The 16,760-nt window shown below is 45.7% G+C and overlaps 1 protein-coding gene across 3 annotated transcripts in view; it reads right to left on the bottom strand.

Moving 5' to 3' along the window:
• The window catches only part of LOC119164261 (ral GTPase-activating protein subunit beta), a 128,210-nt gene that overhangs the window by 22,077 nt on the left and 89,373 nt on the right, over positions 1-16,760 (bottom strand). For all 3 annotated transcript variants that reach the window (XM_075871289.1, XM_037416411.2, XM_075871290.1), the window contains 6 exons: positions 15,421-15,561; positions 13,504-13,730; positions 12,857-12,967; positions 12,076-12,265; positions 11,356-11,444; positions 2,967-3,091 (listed from right to left, as the gene is read on the bottom strand). In XM_075871289.1, coding sequence (XP_075727404.1) covers positions 2,967-3,091; positions 11,356-11,444; positions 12,076-12,265; positions 12,857-12,967; positions 13,504-13,730; positions 15,421-15,561 — 883 coding nt within the window. The remainder of the gene's footprint in view (positions 1-2,966; positions 3,092-11,355; positions 11,445-12,075; positions 12,266-12,856; positions 12,968-13,503; positions 13,731-15,420; positions 15,562-16,760) is intronic.

Genomic DNA, 16,760 nt, shown 5'->3' with positions numbered 1-16,760 from the left:
AATAAAACATTCGATGGGCGGTCCGGAGGAGTTTGACGCAGTTCGAAAGATGCAGCTTTCCCTCCCGAAGCTGCACTGTTCAGTTTTCCAGTTGGCGGTCGGGGATTGAAGTAGAAGGTCGGAGAGGAGAAGAAGAACGCCGCATCGGTGAAGGTGAGCGACGACGTGAGAACCGGGAACTGCCAACTGGGTGAAAGTTCTGCGGAGACGGCGACCGACGTGTGCTGTTCGGATACAGCCGACGATAGGGGGGTCCAGTCGCGTAGAAGTCGTCCCGTTCAAGGTTATCGTAGCCTCGTCGTTCGTCTTGCTGACGGCGTCGGCAAAACCTTGAAATATGACCACGGATGCCGCAATAGAAGCAAGTCGGCCGCGAACTGCGCCAGGCGTTGTAAGGCTGGGAAGATGGTCGCGGTGCGAGTGAGTTGAGCGAACCATGCACTTCGGGCGCTGGTAGCTGCATTGGGCTTTGCTGGGGTGCAGGCGTCCTAGCAGCAACCTGAGCATACGTTGGCATGGCCACAGGATATGAGCTCGGGACAGGTGTGACAGTCATCGAGGCCAGGCTCTGGTGGGGCGAAGGTGTCGTTGCAGCAACGTGAGCATAACTGGGCATGGAATGTGAACTCGGAGCTGGTGTACTAGTCATCAAGGCCAGTTCCTCCCTCACGACATCGCGCAAACTAGTGGCGGGTGGCGTCGTTCGGATATCGAGGTGGCGAGGTGAAGCCTGTGCGTGAAGTTCCTCGCGGATGATAGAGCGGATCAGTGCACGCAGCTCTGTTGTATCTTGACTGGAGCTCAGATCAGACATATCAGGTTGTACCCGAGTGGTCTGAAGCTCCTCAAGGCGCTGACAGGTAGCGACAACATCGGCTACGGTTTGCGGATTTTGCACCACAAGGGCATTAAAAGCGACAGTCGCAATTCCTTTTAGTAGGTGGCGCACACGGTCGTTTTCCGCCATATTGTTGTCGATGCGGCGGCAAAGGGCGAGAACATCTTCGATGTAAGAAGTGTAAGACTCGCCAGGGCGTTGAATACGTGCGCCAAGCCTCTTTTTGGCGATATCCGAGCGCACTGACGGGTTGGCGAAAATCTGGCGGAGCTGACGTGTAAAGGCGGGCCATGTCGGAAAATCTGTGGCGTGGTTGAAAAACCACGTTTTTGCGACGCCGCTCAGGTAGAATGCAACGTGGGTGAGTTTCGCAGGCTCATCCCAGTTGTTGATAACACTCACGCGGTCATACTCCTCCAGCCAGTCTTCAACGTCTTCACCCGGAAGCCCTGCGAACAGCGGAGGATCCTTTTGAGGGCTGGTGACCAGGTGAGAAGGGTTTCTTGCCGGTGGCAGCGGTGGCGAAGCTGGCACGCTGGACTGGGCGGCTTGCGACATTACCGGACCCAGGTCGTTTAAGCGGCGGCCTGAACGGAGCTCCAGGGATGTGTTCTAGAAGACGCTGGGGTGTCCGAGAACGCGAGAGGACGCAGGAACCGGGCAGCACTCTCCACAACTTGTAAGATGGCGTCGAGAACACTCGAGACTCTCCTTTTATTGACTCGAGTATGTGCCCCACAACATAAACTTGACTGGTGATGATGAGTATTTACAGATGAAAAGATGGGACGCATAAATAATGCTCACAATATATATATATATGGGCAGTTTCGGCTGGGTTTTTGCCGCCTCCACCTCCATTCACCGTATATCTATAGTATATGTATATGTACCTATATATATGAAAACTTGGAAGAAAAAAAAGCCGCCCACACTCGGCTCGTACCGACGGTGTTCTGACAGCCCTTATCTCCCACGTGTACTTTGCCCCACGAATGCGGAGGGGGGAGCGGGGGGGTTATATGCTTGTGCGCGTGCGCTTATCCTTTGGTAGGGAGAATCGCGCACCTTGGACTTTGACCGGAACGATTGCGTTTGCTCTTTGCACAAAGTTTCTTTGCGTTGAAACCACACCAATATTCGCTGAGATAGCAAGCATGCCAGCGATCGCGACCGCCCTTAAAATCCAAGTTCATTATTGCTACTCGAGTGATTCTCCCGCCCCCTCCCTACGTTGTTTCATGCTTGTTTAAGACAGGTGGTTTACTTTCTGTTTGAGCATTCGATGGCAGTTCTAACTTGCGGGTGATGTTATGCACTTTCCAGGCGATAGGGATGGGCCGACTCAATTGATCTCTGCTTCAGAAGCGCTCGCACGCTTTTACCCACTTGTGAAAGTTACAATGCGCGGGGGCACGTTGTCAATTTGGACTTGTTGTGGAACATGACGGAAACAGCAAGAACCCGCCGAGAATGTCTATATAATTGCTATCGCAATAGCAAAGCAGTTTTTTACTGCAAAATGAGTGTTTCGGGTTAGCTGTGCCTTAAGTCCCCTTTTTAATTAGCACGTTTATTTTCTGAATTTTCGTACCGAACCTTTATATAACGAAAAACTAACGAATTTTTCCAGGAACTTATCAATTTTGTTCTATCCAGGTTTAACAGTATAACTATTGTAAAACTATTTTCATTTACTTTGTTATAACCAATATTTCATATTTGGGTTCACTATATCATGGTTTGAGTGTATTCGATTACAGCCTCTTAACAAATACAGAATCCTTAGCCCCAAGTGCAGGCTACTTGCAAAAGATCAGTGCATGAAATTCGTGCTATTCGGTTTTCGTTGTAACCAAAAGCACTTCTCTGCTGCTCATGTAAACATTACCCATAATAATAACTAAAACTACATTGTTCAAACTTAAAATTGGCCGTGAAATTGGAGAGGGCACATGCTCAGGTTAGGGTCCTTGCTCAGAATTTTACGATATTTGGTCATTTGTGTTTACAACACAATTTTTACAGCTATCAATCATTAAATGAAGTAGAGATCAATAAATTACAAATGTAACAGCAAACGGCGAATCAGCGTGCAGTCAGTTCAAATGCACACAGAGAAACTTACATTTCGCAGGTGGGAATTTCGGCGATGCTTTCGGGAAAGAGAGACGGTGCAGGGTGGCTTCGGTCCGCTGGCTCGTAACAGGGCACGGGCCTACCTGGGTTTGCAGCAGCACTTCGTGCACCAGACTGGGCAAGCAAGTGGATCAGGAGTTCAAGCAGACTAAACAGAATAAATCGGCTATCGCCCATTACCTCTCCCATTACCTCGTCCATTCATAGCCTTACAGACTCCTGTATTTCATATATTATTCTAAATAGGCTAAGAATCGCATGACAACTACATAATATGTTTATCCCAGATATAAAGTCAAATCAGCGTCTAAGTGCATGTGATATTCTTTACAGGGTAGACAATAACCATCACCTTTTTAATGACAAATTGCTACACGTGGACACCGAGTGCCTGGACCGACAGGCTGCATAGCAACCAGGCCACTAAACATGCATGAAAGCTGGCCAGCAGTGGGATAGACAAGTGAACACACACACGTGCACACACAACATAATCAATAAATATGAAGTCTCGCGCACCCAACAGATATCTAGTAACACAAAACAGATATGTGAAAAAAGCTGTTTGTGAATGCCGACTCGAACAGTGAAGAATTTTCAAACTACTATACTCCGTAATTCTTGCTACCCTACTTTCCAAGTGTAGCTTATTCTACATTTTCTGCCGTGTAACTGAATTACTATCTTTATTCAGTGGTGAAGCTTTTTAAGCCGTGGGTCTGTGCCTGCATGGTTCTCTTGGTATGCGACCGCCTACTATATTTATTCGAATATAGGTCTACCTTTTTTTTTCCAAAATGTTTATCACCAGCTGTAAACCTATATTCGGGACCAAAGAATCTCAACCTATATTCATGATCAAATGAATCAAAAGCGCCGAGCTTACGGCGTTCAACTGCCGCACCCGCTGTTCTTCAACCAGTTCCTGCTGCATATGCATGTTATATACCATAAAATCTGAAATAAAGACGCCTCTCTTCCTTTGTTCAGGAGTTGTTCAGGAATCTGGGCAAACATCCCGTCTAAGTCTTGGCCACGAGCCCTTGAGTTCTGGCGGTGGCCTCGACCCGCTGGACGGCCCACAGTTGGTCTCCAAGGGTATGGCTGAGCAGAGTACTCTTCCAGCGCGTTGGGTTCAAGGCTGCGTTCCTGTCTGGAGCTCCACCTCTGCCGCACTCCTATAGCATGTGTTCCAGAGTTGTCTTGGCCTCGCAAAACTTGCAGCGCGATGCATAAAGCTCTGGATAACAGGGATTCAAGATCACCGGGTTTGGAAACGTCTTGGTCTGCAGCTGTCGCCACATGACCGCCTGCATTTTGTTCAGTTTTTGGTGTGGTGGCGGAAATTTGCACCTGGCCAGTCTGTAATGCTGGGTAATATCTTCAAAACTGGTGAGGCAATCCTCCCACTCCAATTCCTCACCCGACGTCGCGGCCGGGGCGGTAGTGGTGATGGTGGCGGCTCGATTCGTAAGCCCTCGAGCAGGGCCGTGCGCCGCCTCGTTGCCGGCGAGCGAGGAAGTGTGGGCGGGTGCCCTTAATACGTAAACATCCCTATTTTCAATTTTGCCCGCAAGTAAAATTTGTAACGCCTCGGGAGAGATGCCGCCATTGGCGAAGTTGCGGACTGCCGTCTTAGAGTCGCTGATAACTACTTCGGCCGTGGTGGTGGCCACTACGAGCGCAATAGCAACTTCCTCTGCTGTCTCTACGTGCTTTGTGATGCTAGTCTTGCAAACATTCTGGTGATCTATTACAGCGGCCGCGAAGCTGCACCTGCTCGCATACCTGGCCATGTCCTCAAATGCTGCCTCTTTACATTTCCCATACTTGAGTATGTCCTCTGCTCTCTTTTCTCATTTATCCCTGTGGTATTTGGGGTGCATGTTCTTTTACAAAAGAAGGATGACCAGCCTATCTCTTATGTTGCTTGGTATGTTGAGTTTGACACCGTGCTAAGCGTGATATCTAATTCCTAAACTCTCTAGCATGTGTCTGCCCGTTGTGCTTTTGAAAAGGCCCTCGTACTGCGCTATAGTCTGTGCCTCCATGAATTCCTCCAGCATGTTGTCGATACCCAGATCGAGTTTTTTACTCATGCTCGTGTTCATCGATAGCCCTATCGCCTGTTTCTACCCCTTCCTGATTAAGCCCTCCATCTTTGTCTTTTTTGCTACCTGCCACTTGAGGTAGGATGCTACGTACGTTATTCGGCTCATTACGAAGGCTTGAACTAGCCTTATCATACTACCCTCTTTCATCCTGCTGTGTCAGTTTCCTATGCGTTTTAGTAGTCGGATGGTCTGAGCAACTGTGCCTACTAATCTTCCAATTGTGGCCATTTGCCGCGATGTGTAAGCTGAGAACACGTATAATATCTACCCTAGGCACGGGTCGCCCATTGGATTGTTAGACGTATGTCTCTACCGGGATCATCATTTACCTCACCGTTCGGCTTGCGGCCCCTTTGCGTGTGTTTTATACTAAATGTTCTGATTTTTCTGCAGAGCAGCTCAAGTCGGTCTTCTGTAAATATCGCTCAATAGTCTCAATCGCACGTCTGTTCTATGTGCCCGTCGCAGCCCTCCGTAACCCACAACGTAATGTTGTTGGCGTAAAGGCTGTGATGGAGCCCTTTGATGTCTTGTAGCTTGGCTGGCAACCCCACGAGAGCTATGTTGAAAAGCATGGGTGATATCACCGATCCCTGCGGTGTGTCGGCGCTACCCAATTCTATTTCCTCAGAACTTCGCTGCCCGAAAGTAAACTTGGCTTTTCTATTCGTTATAAAATCTCCAACGTAGTACGTTCGTTCGCCGAGATCAAGTTCCTGTGTTTTGTCCAGTACGGTTGCGTGCGTTACGTTATCAAAGGCCTTTTTCAGGCAGGAGGTCCAGGCCAAGTATGGCCTTGGTGTGCCTCATAGGGCTATCCATAACCTGGTGTTTTATCTGTAGCATCGCGTCCTGCATGGAGAGGTTTTGCCTGAACCCCAACATCGTGCGGGAAAGCAGGTCGTGGTCCTTGAGGTACTTGGTCAGCCTGGTGAGAACCATGTGCTCCATTACCTTTCCTAAGCATAAAATCAGCGAGATCAGTCCGAGGTTTTCTAACTGCAGTTGTTTAACCAGCTTTGGTAACAGCACAATGTGAGCAGTGTTCTATTTTTTGGGCACCTTTTCTTTTTCCCAGCACGCGTTGACAAGCACCATAGTTGTATTATCGATTTATCGTCTAGATTCCCGACCGTTTTGTTTGTAATATCTTCGAGCCCGAGCGCTGATGTGGTGTCAAGTTTTTGTAATGCTGCCATGATTTCCGACTCTCAGATTGATCTGTCTAGGACTTCGTTGACTGCACCTCCGTAATCAGAATGCACTGGCGACCAAGTAGAACTGATGTACCCTTCTGTAATCTCCCGTAATATGACCTGCTCGGAGCCTTCATACGCATGTATGATTCTGTTGATGTTCTGTCTGTGAATGGTTTTCGTCTCATCCGGATCTAGAAGGTACTTAAGTAAGTTCCTGTCTTTGCAAACCCTAGTTGGTTCTCCATGCTAGTGCAGATATTCTCCCACTGTTGCTTGCACAGCTTCTGTGGGTGACTCTCAATGTCCCTATTGAGCTTTGCAATCGCTTTCAAGTAGTCTGTTGTGCCTCTGCCTTTTCCATCTTTCCTGCAAACTGCGTTTGGCCTCCCACATATGTAAGAGTCTGCTGTATAAAATTTCAAGTTCTGCTTCTGGCGGTACTAACTGCATTGCCGCGGCAATGTCCCGCTTCAGCGAGTCAGTCCATGCACCAATATCAGTAATTGATTTCTCTAATTTTTCTCTGAATTTGTCCCACTCGACCAATTTAAGCTGTTTGCCCCTAGTCTTGCCTGGTCCTGCTCTGACTTTTACATCTATTATGAAATGACAACTACCCAGATCTTGCAGCGTGTTCATCCACTGTGAATCGACAATAGTTTTTGTAAAGGTCAAGTCTGGTGTGGTGTCTACACTAACGCTGTTACCTCGTTGCGTTGGCAAGGAGGGGCCTGTAAAGAGGGTCAACTCCTCTTGCTGCACGTCGAGCCACAAGTTCCTACCCTTGACATTTTTTAATTCGTAGCCCCATGCGGTGTGTTGAGCACTAAAGTCCCCGGCAATTAGGACAGCCTATTTGTTTGCAATTGCAATCGTTTTTCGAATCAGCGTGCCAAATGTTTGTTTGCGTTGCGGACTGCTGTAAACATGCAGGACGAAAAGGCTGCTAGCTAACTTTCGATTCAGTATGATTCCTATTAAAATGTATTTGATTTCAATAATTTCTGTATCGTGCAGAATGGCCGTAAGATTTCGTCTGATCAGCGTGGTAACGGCCGATCTCTTTCTCGTGGCACCACTGCAAGGCCTGCAGCCCAACAATTTTGCCTTCCGATTAGTTTCTTGTAATAATATAATATCCGAATTTTATTCGTTGATCAGGTATTGCTGTAAATTATATTGTTCCCTAATGTAACCCCTGCAATTCCATTGCCAGATTGAATACGTGTTGTGAGTAGCCATGGTGGCATTACGGCTTTCCAGTGATCTCGCTCGTCTCTGTTAGTGCGGGCCTACTGTAAGGTTTTGTAGTCATTTTAATGCCCGCAACTGCTTCCTTGCGAACCTCTGCTAAGTAGACTGACTGCCACCGATGATTTCGCTTCAAGCTCACCTACGCGCATTTGCATGGTGCCTAACTGTTGATGTATCTGCTGTTGCATTGTGGCGAACTGGTGCTGCATCAATTCAGTAATCTGAATGAACATGTCTTCCATTTTCTCTTCAAGTGCTTTCTTATCTTGCTCCATTCGAAGTTCTACCTATTCCTGCTCCACTTTTGTCCGACTCTCTTGGCTGTACGTTCTTCTTTCACCGAAATCTGAATCTACGTCTATAGCCCTTCGTTTCATGGGCACAGTCACCTCTGCACCACTATCAATAGTTTCCTCTGGAACCTCGGCTATTTGTGCTACGTCTTTTCTGTCCTTGCCTGCGTTTCTCAATCTAGCGTTTTTTTCCTTAAGAATGCTAATCTCGTCTCGAAGTTTACCGTTGTCCTTAGTAAGCTGCATAAGCATCTTCTTAATCTGTGCCAACTATTTGTTAGTCTCGGCATTAGCATTGGAGGGAACAGCCTCTGCCTTCGCGCGTCTGCTGGAGATGGCATCTGCCCAGCTCACTTCGTACAGTCCGGGGTGTCCGCTGCCGGTTTCTCCTAACTCTTTTTGTGCTGCTGTTGTTCTGGCTTGGGGGTTGACGTACTCCGGGCTCTGGAACTGGCCCTCGGCTGATCTGTCTCTCTTCTTGCGGCTTCTCGATCGGGAGCAGGTGCAGGAATGCCAGCTCGACCGATTCTTGCGACTGCGTCCAACGCAGCGGTGTCGTGGACGCACTCTTCGTTCTTCGTGCGTCCGCGTTCACTCGAGCCGTTTTCTTGCAGCTTTCTTTCCCACTGTCGCTTGTCGAATAAGTACGTAGTCTTAAACCTGGCTTTGCATTTCCTGGCACCAGTCGGATGGTTCATGCCACAGAGAAGGCACCTAGGCTCGCACAGGTGATTGGTGGTGGGCTCAGCGCTGCTACATCCACGACACCTTTTTGCTTGCGGCTGTGGGCAAACGTTTGATCGGTTGGCTAGTCCTTCGCATGCGTAACACGTTTCGTATTGCTTCTTATACAGTACGCAGCGGTACTCACAACTCCTGTAGTACACGTAATGTGGTACATACGTGCCTTGGAATACAATGATCGCGTGATCGGTGCGACCCATCCTCTTGGCATGTAATATGCTGGGGTTCCTCTCGTAAACTAGGCTCTTCTCGATATCTTCGGAAGTATCATAGTGTGGTATCTTTCAGACTCTTCCCTTCGACATATCTCTTGGCGTAGTTATGTATGCGGCGACTTCATATGTTCTGTCTCCTATGCAGAAGGCCTTCATCGCAGTGTATTTTTCTGCTCTTGCGAGCCTCAGTGTACTCCCTACAATGATGTTCTGCCACTCATTAATGCAAATTGAGTCCTTTAACACTTCTTCGGGCGTCAGCCCAGTTGCTCTCAGCGTGCAGTCGCCTATCTGGGCAACGCTGTATCCAGCTGTGTTAAAGCCATCCTTCGGTCGGATAATGACCTTGATGTCTTATTTTGGAAGGTAAGGTTCTTTGGGGCTGTGTTCATCTTCTGTATGTTCTTAGACACTCGTCTCTTATGGCCCTCGGCGTCTGCTGACGCGGCGTCCTTTTACCTGCCTGCGGTAATGTCTGCATCTGTTGCCCTATTATTCTTATGCATGGATCTTATTATGCATGGATATTATTGTTATGCATGGATCGTGATCCAGCTTTGTTCTTCTGGAGTGTCCTTTCTAAAGATGTCGTCTCCGTCCTTTTGATTGACGTCTATCGCGTTAGGCTGCGAGGCGAGTCGGGGAGCCTGCAATCCTCTCAGTGAAGCTTCAGCTGAGGCCATGGTTGCAAATGAATTAATGGCGTCACCTGGTCATTGTTAGGGTTAGCACTGCCGTCGGGGTCGCACGAACAGAAAGTAGGTGTAGCGGACAAGAATCGGCTCACCTGAATAAACTGTAGCTGTCGATAAAGATCGCTAACCTTCCCAGATCGTTGCTAATAATTTCACTTTCCGAAAGTTCGTAGTTTCGCTACTATCCTTGAAAGATGGCAGAGCTCCCAAGCAGTGAGTCTGCTTGCTTCGATTCCCTAGCGACAAAAAACACCTATATTCGAATTTTTTTTTTTCTCTCGTAGAACACAATAAGTAGGGGTGGACCTATATTTGTGTCAACCTATTTTCGAGTAAATACGGTAGTTCTATGGCTCACTAAGCAGGTATGAACGGACAGACATACGAATTGACAGACGGACAGATAGACAGACGGACAGATAGACAGACGGACGGACAGATAGAAAGAGGAAGGATTCACGGTTTACCGATAGAATCCTTCGAACCTTTGCCCCACTCATCATCATTCACTCCATACAGATACTGTAGGCTTGTGTGAATATTCCAATGCTTCGAATCTTCGACCGAATAGTAGAGTATTTGAATTTGCTTTGATTCGAATTTAAATTATCGAATATTTCGATATGGACGAATAGGTCTATATTAGTCCCCATGTAACCACTTGCAAAAATGGTTTCTCTGCAGTGTGAGGGTGTTAAACCGCGAAAGCACCTCTCCAAAGAAAATTTTCATTGCCGCGAGGCCCCGCTTCAAACTGCAAAACTTATTAAGCGTGGCCAGCAAACACTGCTGATCGGTAGTTGAGGCTTCCGAGAACATGCGAGCTTAATATTATAGCGCAGCATGTGACCTAGAATGCACAATAAATTCTCAATCAGATAAAAATTGCTTTCTTCTCCCGGCAAATGACGCCACTATGTCAGAAATCGCTCGTCACAGTCATTGTACCAGCCATTGGCTGATTTCAAAATGGGGCACTTGGTCATTTACTGGGGCCACCGCAGGTGGTCACGACCTTCCCACGTGTACATGTGCTATCGCACTGAAAAGCCGGGTATTCTAAGAAAAAGAAAATAACGGTAAAGGTCATGACGCGCACATGACATATTTCTTTCCCAATGCCATCTCTCCCGGCTTTGCTTCAAGCACTTTCGTTGAGACACGAAGAGAGAATGCAATTCCAGCATGTGGCAACTGGCAAAACTGCGCTCATACTGGACAGATTCTAAAGGTTTTTGCAGCGGTTGATCCGTGAGGCAATAAGCTTCTCTAGTGAATTCATTTCATTGCTACTTAAAAAGCTGTGGTAAAACACTTGAAATGAACATATAATGCTGAAATGATTTCATCATTTTTCAAGCTTAAAAGCTTGCTTTGCCGACTTATACACTAACTGCAATGAATAGTGTTACGTATTTCACAGGTTATCACTTGCATCCTACTGAAAGTAAAATCCTGCTACTTCTCGAAGTTGTTTCGACTTCCTTTGAATGGGAAAGAAAAGAAAGCACTTGCATAGAGACCTTACTTCAAATAAAAAAAAATATTGCGCAGGTTAGTTAGGTCATAATAAATATGTCCATTGTTTCTTTTATACATCCTATAGCTTATTCGAATTCTATTCGAAATTATTCGACCAAAATCACTATTCGCTTTGAACCTAAAATTTACTATTCCCACAAGCCTAGTATACTGTAGCTTTTTTTTATAATAAATTGTTGTATGTAGGCTGATAAAAGCTTTCTTTTATTGCCCATGTATCATAACAAGAAAATAGCGACCGAGACAGAAGAGCTAATGTGTCCATTATTTCGTCATTTTGCCCCATCTTGGGGGTAAACCATTCATGGCAGGTGAAACCCACCTTGTGACGTGGAAGATGGCGCAACTGCATAGTCCAAGCGTGCCTCCCAAAAGGAACCCTCACCAAAAGTGTGACGGTAGGAAGTGCACCTGCGGTTAAATGATATCATTAAGTAACAGTGCAACTTCTGCGCTCAGAATCAACTTGTTTGGTGGAACCACTGTGTCACGGTTTGGTGCACTATCGATTTGATGCACTACTATGCATAAAACTCCCCCCCCCCCCCCCCCTATTCCATGCATGGACTACCTAATCAATGCACTGCTACCATTCTGTGCACAAAGCAGGTCATAAAGCATCATATCATATTGTTTTTTCTTTCTCTTACCGATTTTTAGATGACTGGTTATATTGACATTTTCTGTTTATTACGTTGGATTTTTTGAGGAGCAGTAATTATGTGCACAAGGGGTCGCTAAGTCTACACAGCTAACGGCTATTTAACTTATTTAATAGTTCCCATTCTACGACAATTGAAAATGTAAATTTAGGCTGTACTTTTCCGCTTAGTACAGTAATTTCCATCTTACCAGCAAAATACTTCAGATGCCAAACTAGCATAGCATGTCAACATAAGCATGACTGTGTACTAATACATTCTGGCATAAGTAATTATATCACGTATTCACAGGCTTAATGACAAACACAAACAATGTGTTGTCGGAAGTACTGGAACTCATTGGATGTCAAGGTAAGAGCTCTTAAATTGTATACATCTACCTTGGTCATTGCCGAGGTTTTGCTCCAGCACAGCGATGACGGCGGAGCTCTGCGAGACGAAGTAGCGGAAGTGCTTGCCGACAGCCTCCGGCAGTGACGACGTGGCGTCGGCGTTCCCGAACTTTAGCAGTGCTTCTTCATCAAGCAATGAAGACAGTGTCTCTGGACCGGCCATCTTAGGGAAATAGCCCTGTAACAAGAAACACAAATAACGGCTAGCAGCAATGGTTTATCCATCTTAATGTGTTTGGGTCAACACACTTGCCTGGAAATGTATCTAGGTAGTGTTTATCTGGATCTACAGCCAAGTGTTTGAATGTAAATGACATTATTTATGCCTCAAGTGAACTGCTATATAAGAGATAGAACTATATAAGAGAGCAATGAAAACTTTTTTTTGGTGGAAATACGTTTATCACATTTTCAAGTACACAAGCTTCTCTCTAAACTTTTATCGGTCTCTTACATACACAAAAACCTTGAATGCTGCATGTTAGACATGTGTATTCTTTTTTCATCAGTACAGTCAGTGGTGAACTGTGCAAGAGGCAGCATTTCTAAACAGACTGAATCCAGTTTCGGGAGGTAATCGGCAGATCAGATACAGTGACAGGAGTCAGTGCCTACTGTGTACTCAATACTAGTATAGGACCCTCACCACAACTGCATTTTTACAGAATAGGCTCAAAACGAGTCAAAACAGGATATTATATTCACGGCAACGTGTGCAAGAGAACACTTTACATTAATAAAATACTTCTAAAAATATCTGCTTCCTCACCACATGGTCCATCATACATGACAAGAGAGCTTCAGCAGCATCTCGAACACGAAGAGAGGAAGGCTTGAGTTCTTTCTCGGCCTTCAGCTGAGGAACATCAGATACCTTGGACTGCAATGAAGAACACGGAAAAAAAAAAACTTTCATGCACTTCACTTCACCCAATGTCTAGATTAGTACATTACAGTTGAAAGCAATCATTAATGCATTCCCTAGCCTAATTTTCTGCTTTAATCATTACGTTGTACTTAATCAGCTTAAGGAAAGAAGTGTCTGTTTAAGAGCTCGTTTTCTTTGTTAGACACAATATTGATCAGATCTAACAGACAATGATGCCAAGGAAAGTATAGGGGTGGTCGTTACTGGTAAGTGTAATGTAAATATGAAGAAAAAAAGGTGGACGAAAAGATAAGTTGCCGTATGCCGAAACTGAATTTGTGATCTTCGAATAACGCGTCTGATGATCTATCGTCTGAGTTACCACCGTGGCTATCTTCCCGTCTACTTTATGGGGTATATATGTGCATTAAACATGGAAACCCTGACCTTGTTATCTTATGCCACAGTACAAAATAACACTGAAACAATTTATTGCGAAACGCAAGACAAATACGCCCACAAACCCAAAAGATTCTGCCCATAGCTACCTGCGACTTGGATCCAGATATACCGAGTTCGACGACCTCAAGCACATGGTGCACCGTCTCCTTGTCCTGCATGAGGAGTGGGTGCGCCATGAGCCACGCCGTCAGGCACTGGAACGCCGCCACGATGGTCGAGTGGAGGTCGCGCGAGTGGAACGGCGGCGGTCGCTGACACTGGTACACGATGAAGTCGCAGATCCATTTCACGGCACGCGGGCACTCGAGAGAGTCTGTGTTGGTGAAATGATAAAACTTGAAGGTACATTAGAGTGTAGCCATGAATCTGTTTAGACTGACAAAATGATATACCTTGAGAATAGCATTGCATTGACTTGGTGATCATAGGTTCGTTATTAAAAGGGCAAATGACAATCGCAGTTTCATTTTCTTTTTCCCGTTTCAGACTGAATCTGTAATGGTGGCAATGTCCGTCACGAATACACAAAATTCACAGCACTTTTTCATACTTTCGTACTCCTATGACAACCTTAAACTTCATTACTAAGTGTCGTGCTCATGGGCTTTCGATTTTTACATCATTTACCCATTTACACATTTATCAAGAACACTAGCCCATTTATACAAGATAGCAGTGCAGAGGAATGTTGCACTTAAATTGGTAAATATTTGTGTTCTTTGTTTCTGCATAGATCAATTACAAGCAGGTATAATTATTATGTGGTATTGACGTTGACAAAGGCAGCAGTCAACGTGCTCAAGACGAAACTCTTTATTGGAATAAATTTGTGCCCCGGAAACGGAAAGTAGGAAGCACAAGCTATACACGCTGTATAGTGCTAGCAGCAAGCACTGTTGTAATCTTATCAGTGCTAAGCCCTTGAAATCTCATCAGCGCTAATCTTATCACCTGTCGTATCAAAGATTTCAGCATTATCGATAATGGCCACATCAGTTTCAGAATAAACCATACTGTTTTCGTTGCGGGCACAAACTTGTCATATGGTTGTAACGTAGTCTTGAAGATTCCGAGGTGCTCCGGAATGATAAGCAAGGCAGTGGTTACATGTTTAATGAATCAGTTACATAAAAATACAAAAACGCACGGCAATATCCCGCACACGTGAATGAACCCTTCATTGATGTGAGCTATTGTGTTCGCATGTCTCATGTCTCATACGTTCATGTCCGACTACGAGGAGCTGTTTCATTGTATTGAATCGATACTCATTCACCCAATTGTCAGTGAAACTCAACAATAATGAGAACATATAGCCACTCAAGCTGAGGAAAGTATTGAAGATGTTGTCTGTATTGTAATTCATATATTTACCTTCTTGTCCTACTTAACGTTATTCCCAAAACTTGCTATGTCTCGGGCTGCTGAACCAGAAATTATATCTATTTTTACTGATGAACAATAATACAGGCCACAAAAGATACTGAAGTATTGAATATTATAATTGTGACTCAGTGCAATAAATTAAAGCCTTCACTGTTACCCGTTTTTCCTTTTACGGCTCCCACCGCTTGCAAAGCATCTCCCGTCGTGCAAGTTATTTTCTGGGTGTTGTACAAGAAATCATAATTATGAATCAAATACTTCTTCTCTCTACTTCTTCTCTCTCATTAATGGACCCTTCCATAATTCACAAGTGCGCTTCTCTGCACAGCGTATTTGAAAAAGTAATGGCAGCACCTGTCGTGTGCTTGAACTGAAGACACGGTGCTTGTTGAACGTGCTTGGGCTTCTTTATCATTATTATTTATATCAAGAGAGGAGACTCAACATTTTCCGTATCATTGCACAAGCGAACCGCACTTGAACAAGCTATTCTCACTAAAGTCACCATTGGTTGTTCAGAGTGCACAGCAGGAAAGCTAACTTTAAAATTTTGAAAAGGGTGTAGTGTAATAAAGACCTCACGAAAGACTAGAAGTTTAAGGGAAAGTGCTCATCACCTTGCTGGGGCTGGCGTATTCTCGCGAGTCCCGACAGCACCTCGAGCGCGGCCAGTGAGACGTGGACGTCAGTTTTCCAGGAAGAAATCAGTCGGTGGCAGACGAGGTAGATGGAGCGTACAAAGAGGGCATTGGCCGAATCTAAAAAAAAGAGTAAATTAAAGGAAGGATTTGATTAAGAAGAAACTGTGGCAGATTAGGAACACTAACCAATCTAGAAACCAATAACATTGAGTAGACATCTTAAAGGAGCCCCGACATCAAATTTACTCATGTCAAGATTTTTGCGTCAACAAGTAGCTATTGACCCCCTAGAAGCGATTCGAGACCTAAATGCATATGAGAGATGAAGGAGTATCTGTAATATTGCTTAATATATTCGCTATCGAATGCGCTTCAAAATGGGTGGAAAGCCCGCCAAATTGTGCTGGCAGCGGTACCTCGCAGCCACATCCAGGCCGCTGCACAGCTGATACCACTTCCGCAAAAAATAATGACGTCACACTGGCGTTTCGTCTGCTAGGACACATGTACACTCAGTCCAGCTGTGTCTCTGAAGGCGTAGACATGCCTCTGTCGCCAACATTGTCGTCCTCGCAGTCGTCATGGTCAACATCGGCAAGTGATGATGACAGTGACCTGGAATTGGGTATTGCCGCAATTCGCGATTAACCTTGCTTGACAAGCTCCATGTTAAATGCAATGTATTTATCAGACCCGGCCGTTGTGTTGGAGCTCAGGAACACCAACTACGCACCTTATCTCGCGGACGTTTGGCAAGTGAATCGCTGTTTTCATCTGCAGCAGCGCACACGGTAGGAATAGCCCCAGCCTCAAGAAGAGGCCTCACAATGCAAGTGAAACCCAACTGGTTCACCAACACAGGGTTTACCCTGGAGCAGCTTGCCGCAAAGTGAAGGAAGCAAATGCGGCTGTTCTTCACAGGCGTCCAGTCTCTCTGTCCAACGGCGTGTATGAAGTCAACTCACTGGCTGCGTTGAGGTTTGTGGCTTGGAAAGACATGAAACGACATGCACTTTCCACTTTTTCCATGCCTCGACGTGCAGGCTCTTACTACGCAGGGGTTCCTCGACATTCTGGCACGTATTGTCGCTCTGAATGATCGTATTCACATGCAGTAGAGCTCAACGCAAATAAGTTCATGCGACACGATGAATCGCACGCATGCTTCAACACAGCAAGAAGAGCCACTAGTGAGAGCATGGCTGTAAGTCTCCTCCAAACACACTCAGAGATCGTCGACGCCATCGTTACTAGCGTATTGTCACTCAGGATGGTATTTGTGGAATGTATCACACCGAACACATAGCACTATTGTC

Source organism: Rhipicephalus microplus, chromosome 8, assembly GCF_043290135.1.
Source record: "Rhipicephalus microplus isolate Deutch F79 chromosome 8, USDA_Rmic, whole genome shotgun sequence".
NCBI lineage: Eukaryota > Metazoa > Arthropoda > Arachnida > Ixodida > Ixodidae > Rhipicephalus > Rhipicephalus microplus.
The sequence above is the reverse complement of the archived record's forward strand: the minus strand, read 5'-3'. Positions and strand labels throughout refer to the sequence as shown.